Genomic DNA, 8,865 nt, shown 5'->3' with positions numbered 1-8,865 from the left:
GCAGGTAATGTGCAGTAGCCCACAGCATCCCACATATTTGGAGCAAAAAACTATTCAACAAATGCACCTAAAACGTCCAGGTGTGGACGAGCCTCATTACCAGCGAGTACAGACAATTTCAGTAGACTTCAGGGAAGCCAATGGTGCCCTCTAAAGGAAACTCATGTGATATACAGGAGCTCTTGACAGCTGTTGCACCCACTGCCCACACAGCCACTGCGTGATCCGTAAACTATTCCCGAGTGGTAACTTAAATAATCAATAAAATGACAAAATAATGTGTCCTTAACATCACTTCTGAATTTGAGAACGCCATCCTGTGTAAGGCTCAGCGTGTTTTTTGTTCCTCAAACATTTCATAGAATCATAGAATCATAGAATATCCTGAGTTGGAAGGGACCCTTAAGGATCATCAAGTCCAACTCTTGACACCGCACAGGTCTACCCAAAAGTTCAGACCATGTGACTAAGTGCACAGTCCAATCTCTTCTTAAATTCAGACAGGCTCGGTGCAGTGACCACTTCCCTGGGGAGCCTGTTCCAGTGTGCAACCACTCTCTCTGTGAAGAACTTCCTCCTGATGTCAAGCCTAAACTTCCCCTGCCTCAGCTTAACCCCGTTCCCGCGGGTTCTGTCGCTGATGTTAATGGAGAAAAGGTCTTCTGCCTCTCGACACCCCCTTACGAGGAAGTTGTAGACTGCGATGAGGTCTCCCCTCAGCCTCCTCTTCTCCAGGCTGAACAGGCCCAGTGCCCTCAGCCGTTCCTCGTACGTCTTCCCCTCCAGGCCTTTCACCATCTTTGCTGTCAAGGGTAATGAAGCATCTTCATCCCAAAGCATATGTAAATGTTGTTGGGAGCATTACCTCAGATCATAGCTTAGGAAAGAAAGCTACATCAGACTGGCAGGACAGCTTGCACAAGTGAAAGTGGGCCCTAATATATTTCATAAAACTTTATCCAGAGCTACGTAACACAAAACAGCAGCAGGTACACAGAGGTCGGTTACAACAGCTACCCAGGAATGAGGTGTGTAAATAACCAAGCACCAGAGAGAAACTATTGCTCTGCAAGCAGTGTCTTGTGTCAGCCTTGCCCAACAGGTGTTTGCAATTACTCTGCGATGCACTTACAAACTTCAAAATACTCTCTTTCCAGAAATATGAAGTACCATGAAAGATACCACACACTTCGTTTCAAGCTTCCAACATTTACAAGTTAGGATTGTGTCTAAATGTGAACTCTCAGTAAGAGCAAATTTTAAAATGAGACATTTCATTGTAAAGGGCTATAGATATGAGACTCAGATCTTCCGACATGTTGAGCTCCAGCTGCTTGCAACAGCCAAGGGCTGTCTGAGCCAAATCCCAGAGTCTCAGAATGGCTGAGGGTGGAAGGGACCTCCAGACACCATCTAGTTCAACCCCCTGCTCAAGCAGGGTCACCTAGGGCATGCTACACAGGATTGCATCCAGTCAGGTTTTGAATATCTCCAAAGAAGGAGACTCCACAACTTTTCTGGGCAGCCTCTTCCACTGCTCTGTCACCTGAGCTGTAAAGAAGTGATGAAAGAAGTGATCACGAGGTGATGAAACCTTCTGTGGTTCAATTTTATACCCATTACCCCTTGCATCCTGTCGTGATTTAAGCAACCATGAGCAGGTGGGGAAAGTGGCTTAAAGTCAGGTTGAGGCCTAAAGTCCAATTCTGTGCCGACCAGTGCACATGGCACAAGGGAACTTCCTTCATGAGAGCCCTTGGGCTGCAGAAACCCAGCGCTTCTCCTGTGCTTCTTCCTCCCCTGTGTAATACTGCGGACCACTCAAATCCTGGTTAAAGAGTTGTCCCAAAACAAAGAAAGCAAACGAAAAGTCCTAACAAGCCAACAACGCAGACGGAAGCTCAGTCTCAGATACAAGCTATGTCTGAGGCCTTGGAGAACACAACTGCCACAGCAGCAACCTGCTGCCTCTCCGTATCCTTTCTGCCCCCTGGAAGCCCAGCCTGGCTCCTCCCAGTAGCTGCTAACTCACACCCCCTCCATGTCTTACAGCAGCAAGCAGAAAGCACCAGAAGCTCACTGCCACCAGCACTGGCCAGACAGACATTTCTCTGGTGGAAATGTCCGGCGTGAAACGGGGGAGGGCAATCTTTGAGAAGATGTCCCCAGGCAATGGACAGACCACCAACACTGGAGGTTAGCCTTACCGCTTTGATCTGATTTCTCCCTCTAGTTCAGTGCCCTCCATCTTGGCACTGGGGTGGCAAGGGGCAAGCACTCACCTCAGCAGGGCAGCCCCCAGGCCGCCCAGGGAGAGAACCTGAGGTTCTTCTCAGTGCAAAACAAAATCCAGCCTTCTCCATTTTGTTTTCGGTATTATGGAGGAGTGCCTGATGCCCATTAATGTTTTGAAAAGATAACTTGATGAAGGCAGCCCAAATTACAAATATGATATCAAAACTATGGGCAGCATTCATCTATTACAAAAAAAAAAGTGGTATCTTCATTTTCTTGTTTGGTGAAGATAGTTCGGATTTAGCAACACATTGCTTTGGTAACAACGCATTAACTTTTGTTAGTTAAAGGCATTTTGGTTTGCACAAAAGAAATGCTCCGTCCTTGATGTGTTCTAAAGTAAAAGTATGACACAGCTGGCAAAATGTTGGCAATACTGTTTGTTTTGCTTACTGCTTTTCTTTCAAGCTTTGAAACACACGCACCCACCTCCCTCTCCCCAGCTATGACGTCTCTTTGTGGTTGCAGTGGGTGGCTGCAGGGCTGTAGGAGGCTTTCTAGAAGAGAGCCCTCCCAGCACTGATCAGCACATACGCTGATGGAGTTCCAGGAGAATGTCTCCTTGAAAGACAAAATGGCTCTGTAAAATCATATTCAGGAGTGCAGTGAATTGCTGCTCAAACTAAAGAATTTGAAATTACCACATTATAAAATAGCTCAGCTGGGGGTGCTCAGGTAGCCCCGAAACCACCTGGGGGAAGTAGCCACCAGCCACAATGGAAAACACCTGGCCTCATTTGATCCCTGCAGACCTCAGAGGAAATCAAGTCCTGCACTGTGCCTGGGGGCCTGGCCACAGTGAGGAAACACTTTGAGGACGGGCAGATGACCGCTTCAATGACCACCTTTGCTCACTCCCAGTACCAGCACAAAGCTGCAGAGGTAACAGTGGCATTTTGAATAATAACAAATGAGGGCTGCCCTGCTAAAAACTCAAGGGAAAAATACCATTATTTGCTTTATTCTGGGTTTCACTGTCCCTGGGGGCGTTCAAGAAATGTTTGGACGTGGTGGCTAGGGACATGGTTTAGTGGGCGACATTGGTGGTAGGGTGGTGGTTGGACCAGATGATCTTGGAGGTCTCTTCCATAGTGATTCTATGATCCGCTATAATCCTCCTTAAACAGAGAAGACATGGAAAAATTTGCACCCCATTTTCTTTTCAACTTGCCCTTCTTGAGCCTCACGTAACTTGACAGTTCAATCTTCTTGTCACGTGGGTTCCTTTTGGTGCTTGTAGCCCGCTAAATCATTAAGGTACGCTGCCATAAAGGAACCATTTGGGCTTAACACCTCTTAAAGTAGAACTTACTTGTGACAGCCCTTCACAGGCAGAAACACAAATCCATATTACTGTTAATTCTGCGATTCTTTGTATTTGTCTTCAGGAGACCTCAGGTACCACTCAGCTCCCCCTCTCAAGCAACACCAGGGAAGCTGAGTGCAGTGCAACAGCCACCAACGAAGGCCCACTGGAAGCCTTTCACAGCCAAGAGGTAACTTTATCAATTAACAATTATATCATTCAGCAGGTATACCAAGATACCCATCCTTATTTGCTTTGCCTCTCACTCCAGCACTACTTGGTACAGCAAGATCTTGATGTTCTGCCGATAGCTGCCCTCCTTTGGCAGTGCATAACAATGGTTTTAGAACAGTGTCCTAGGCAGGGTTGTTTGGATGTGGTAATGAATGGGGCTTCCCATTCATACTTCTCTGTGATGTTTCAAAGACAGCGACAGAAATATGGAATATTCTTACATGTTGCACTAAATCCTGCAGTAATGTGAAAGTTTTGTGCACAGGTTTCTCTCAGGGAGAGAGGGCTTCTACACTGACCCAGCGTACTGATGAAGCAGGTAAGAAGTGTCTTGGGAGTAAAGGCTACCAAAGGAGCACTACGGACAAGTTCTTGGCAACTGTCTTTACTTGCACAAACATGGGACAGCTCTTAGGATACAGATACAGGCCATTGCTCCAGGTTGTTCAGTGCCTCCTTCCTTTTGAGATATTTAAGGCCCGTCTGGATGCCTACCTGGGCAGCCTGCTCTAAGGAACCTGCTTTGGCGGGGGGTTGGACCCGATGATCTTTCAAGGTCCCTTCCAACCCCTTCAATTCCGTGATTCTGTGATTCCTCAGCTAAGCACGTTCATTGGTCTCAGTGGGACCTAAGAAATAGGTTTACATGTTGGTACACAAAGAGGACTTTGGCAGAAGGAGGTAGCTTCAAATAAATGCTGAGCTGCTGGAAAGAGACATTTTAACAGTTGTCTGAAGACACACGCAAATGCTTGCCCCTGTCTAGCCAAAATTGTGGATGGTAAAGGCTCAATTTATAGTCAAGTGGAGCAGGCCTGGAGACCGTGAGCACAGTGCTGAGGCGCTGCTTTGGCAGTCTAGTCCTGGTGTTAGAATTCACGCATTTGGTTAACACAAAGACCTCAGCCCTCTGCGAGCCCTGACATTCAGGCAATTCAGGTACGGCAAAACACAGGCGATAGATAACACATCCCTCAACACTTCTTCATCCATTTCCCATGTATTTCTTCTCTTCATGTTGTTCATTGTTCACTCACATTTTTTTTCCATTGCAGTAAGCAATGCAGCTATGGACGGGACAAGGAGGTCCCAAAGACTTCCAGAGACGTTTTTGACCATCAGATGAAAAGGGCAGCAGAGGAGAACGCTGCTCCCATAGATAGAGAGACTGCAACATCTGCACAAGATGACAAGGGCTGTGCCTTGATAGAAATGTGGAAGATTAGACATCAGTCTAATAGAGTCTGAATTTCTATCTTCTCTATGGAGTTGTAATTAAAAATGCAGCCTGTGAAAGTGGTGGGAATATACGCAGTTTAGCAGTCAGGGGCACACGTAGTAGTGTTTAGTACAGCCTGGAATTCAGTGAGTACTTTCTGCTGTGTGACAACACTGCTGGAAGTTGAACTCAAATGCTTCTGCTTTTCCTTTCCTTCTCTGATGAAGGAAGCCTCTTTCCCTGTTCCCAGTCTCCAAAAGGCTGTGTTTTCTGTCACCAGTTTCTCAGATGCACAGAAACTCTCAGCTTGAGGAAAACTCAAGACAAGTGTCAAAAAGCTGAGGGCTCTCCGGACCAGACCATTCCACTGGCACAGCCGAGGAATGCTGCCAGAATGAGAGCCATGAATGAAATCATCAAGAGCCATGCACATGCTCTAAGATGGCCACGTCACCAAGGAGCTGCTGTGCTGCCAGTTTGAAGTGTTTGTGAACAAGAAAACCCAAAGGTTCAAAGAGGCGACATCTGTTCAGAGGAAAGGCTCCCTAAGCCTAGGGAGCCGTAGATGAGGGGGCCTCTGAGAGTGCCCAAAAGCAAAAGCACTCATGTGGCTTCCAGAATTAAGGCCATCAACGACATCCACAGGAACCTAAGCCATTCTCAAAGGCATCCAAACCAGGAAGGAGCTGCTTTTCTGGTGGAGGATGTGCAAGGGCCCAAACCAACAGAATCCAACCTAAAGGACAAAGACGCAAGCGTCACAGTCTACGTGTTCTGCAGTAATGCACAACAAGTTGGCAATAAAGAGAGAAAATGACTCAAAACGAACAGACTTGTCTGAACTTTTGCTGCCTGTGTCTCGGACCTTGACAGGTTGGAGAACTGGGTGGGGAGAAGAACAAGAAGGTTCAAGAAGGTTCAAGAAGGACCAGGAACTGCTTGGCAGAGTCCAGCACAAAGCGATGAAGATGATTAAGGGAGTGGAGCATCTCCCTTTCGAGGAAAGGCTGAGGGAACTGGGTCTCTTTAGTTAGAGTACACTGAGGGGTGACCTTATTAATGTTTATAAATACGTAAAGGGAGAGTGTCAGGAGGACGGAGCCAGGCTCTTCTTGGTGACATCTAATGATAGGAGAAGGGGCACTGGGTGCAAGCTGGGACGTAGGAGGTTCCACTTAAATGTGAGACAAAACTTTTTTACGGTGATGGTGGCAGAGCACTGGAACAGGCTGCCAGGGGGGTTGTGGAGTCTTCTTCTCCAGAGATATTAAAAACCTGCCTGGATGTGTTCCTGTGTGACTTGACCTAGCTGTTCCTGCTCCAGAAGGGGCGTTGGACCTGATGATCTTTCAAGGTCCTTTCCAATCCCTAACGTTCTTGATTCTGAGATTCCTAGGCATCTCAGCAGTCTTCTATCATCTTTCCTTGGAGAAGGCATGTCTGAAAAGAAAAACTAAAAATCACAGTCAGGAGTTCTGGATCTGCAAAGTACCAAACAAAACCTCCCTGCCTGCAATTGGCAGCGTGATTCTCCTGAAGATGCTGATTTCTGCAGCGTGGATTCTTTCTAGTCTTGGCTGTAGAGCACTCTGTGGAGTTTATTATATATTTTTTTTTAAATAGTAAAGGCTCACCCTGAGCACTCTCTGGTGCACAAGTATCCAGGAAAGAGCTGCTGGTGCTCTTGTAGCCACCTGCCTCAAGACATTTTCCTAATCAAATTCCTACTCCTACCACGCCAGAGCAGATCTTCTTTCGTACCCCCCGGCAATGCTAATGGGCCCTGGGCTGGCTGCATTAGGCCTTCTGCCTCAGGACCAGCAATGAGCCCGAGGCTACCAGGTAGCCAAAGCACATCCTCTCCAAGCAGCCCCATTTTGGAAGCATTACAGATTTGCAGTTCACCTCCTGAGGTACATATGCAACAAGCAAAGCATCGTTAGAAGCACAGCGTTTATGAGGACTCTGAAAAATCACTTTTTTTACTCCTTAGCTACTGCAAAGACATCACAGATATAAGAAAAATGGTCAATCCTTTCTAGCGTTTCCCAGTTCATTATTCTTACTATTGTAGTCTTCTTCAGGCTTCACTTCAGAGTTGTGAAGGGCATCCCAAGCTCTCCTCCAACTTACATCTCTTCTCTTGCATTGCCGATTATCTGCCATGATCCCCCCCAAACATTTCATCTGTGCTTTTGCAAAGAGAAAAAAGTCTTTTCTCTTAAAGTTCCCTATTTCCTCTGTCAAGTGTGTCCTGACATCTGAACATCGTTGTCGGATGCTCCCCAGAGAATTTTGTTTGATGCCCACTCTCCTGGGGACCAGAAGCTGAGGACAAGTTTGCCTGCAGCAGGAACCGTCTCCCTGCGGATGGCATTAAAACAATTCATCCAACTCTAATAATATTTCCATGCTAGAAGGCAGGAAGTTCTCCCATCATCTTCTGTGGTTCAAAAGGAAAGAAAAACACACCAGGTGCGACGGTCGCACATTCTGAACACCTAACAAGCACAACCCACAGCAGGACAGAAACATCAAAGCATCCCAAATCATCACCAAAACAGCTTACATTTGTGATGGGCTTTTCATCCCAAAAGGGGGATTCTTCTGCCATCAGTCAGGTGCTGCCACCACCAGAGCAACACACAGACTCCATGGGTGTGTAGCTGAGACCAGGGGTAAAGGGGACCACTGTGGATCAATGAGTCCAGTAGTAAGGTCCGTACACCCTCGCACAAGTTGCTTCCAGTCAGTAGAAAGCTACCTGTTCCTCCTCAACATCAGAAACTCTGCTTGCAGATGTTGGAAGGAACCAAGAAATACATCCACCTGGCCTCTGCCCCAACAAGAGTCCATCTCTGAACTCTGTGTGCTTACTTTATACTTCTAACTGCAATTGTATTTGCATACAATTAATTCTAAAATTGTAAAGGACAACAAGAAGAAAGAATAGCCTGTAGAGACAGAAAGCAGCCAGGGAAAATTCGAAAATATACCCGCGGTCCTGTTCCTAACAGATTAATTTATTCTCACCTTCCTAACGGAGATATACATTTTTTTATTATTTTTTTTTTGCGCAAGGCAGCACAGCATTTGCTTCAGGAAAAGTCTGGTAGCACAACGTGAACATTTGTGATTTTAAGAAGAAGCTGATAATACAACACAGCGTAGAAACTATACATTTATAATTGAAACAGCAGGGCACACCAGTTCAGCACGATAATTAGAATTTGCCAGATGTTAATGGGTCTGAATGCGAAGAAACAACAACAACAAAATCAACCCTCCATACACTACGTGATCCTTAATGACAACAGCGGCTACATCATTGTTTTCTGTCTTAGGATCCTCAGCCACAGGAAAGAAAAACAAACAGCCCAGGCAACGTCTTTGTGAACACAGCCCGTCCGTCTGGGAGGGCAGCACTCATCCACAATTAGGACAAGAGAGTTAAGACAAACAACCGCCCACTCACACACACCTACACGGCTTACCTGCAGACTTCTCCTGCCTCTCAGAACGTTGTATTCTCCAAAACAAGTTATCGTGGAAAAGTAACACAGACCATTAAATTCACTGCTTCTGGTCAGAATTTCACTTTATATTCTGACCCTCTGTAAGTAAAATGACTGAGGTTAATTCTGTGGTGTTATAATCAACATGAGCAGGTTTGGGCTGTCAGCAAGCAGGTGAACGTGGATTGCTTTTCACTGCAGGACAATCAGTGAGAATGGTCCCACACACTGGGTCTGGATCTGTGACTAATTTTCTTTCTGAATAGGAGAGCAAAGAAAGTTATTGCATGATGCAA

The 8,865-nt window shown here is 46.3% G+C and overlaps 1 protein-coding gene across 1 annotated transcript; it reads left to right on the top strand.

Annotated features, from left to right (window-relative positions):
- Positions 1-1,673: 1,673 nt before the first annotated feature.
- On the top strand, positions 1,674-6,566 carry LOC137854551 (xin actin-binding repeat-containing protein 2-like). Its single transcript, XM_068678116.1, has 5 exons — positions 1,674-2,196; positions 3,046-3,177; positions 3,684-3,791; positions 4,101-4,154; positions 4,891-6,566. The coding sequence occupies exons 1-4, from the start codon at positions 2,173-2,175 to the stop codon at positions 4,131-4,133; spliced, it is 297 nt and encodes a 98-aa protein (XP_068534217.1). The 5' UTR covers positions 1,674-2,172; the 3' UTR covers positions 4,134-4,154; positions 4,891-6,566.
- Positions 6,567-8,865: the final 2,299 nt, after the last annotated feature.

This window comes from Anas acuta, chromosome 3 (assembly GCF_963932015.1).
Source record: "Anas acuta chromosome 3, bAnaAcu1.1, whole genome shotgun sequence".
Taxonomy (NCBI): domain Eukaryota; kingdom Metazoa; phylum Chordata; class Aves; order Anseriformes; family Anatidae; genus Anas; species Anas acuta.
The sequence above is the reverse complement of the archived record's forward strand: the minus strand, read 5'-3'. Positions and strand labels throughout refer to the sequence as shown.

Bases quoted from the DNA above. Each gene is read 5' to 3' on its own strand.
- LOC137854551 (XM_068678116.1), top strand. From the start codon at position 2,173: ATGGACAGACCACCAACACTGGAG. The intron at 2,197-3,045 runs GTTAGCCTTACC...TGATCCCTGCAG, and splicing joins ACAGACCACCAACACTGGAG to ACCTCAGAGGAAATCAAGTC. The intron at 3,792-4,100 runs GTAACTTTATCA...TTTTGTGCACAG, and splicing joins AAGCCTTTCACAGCCAAGAG to GTTTCTCTCAGGGAGAGAGG.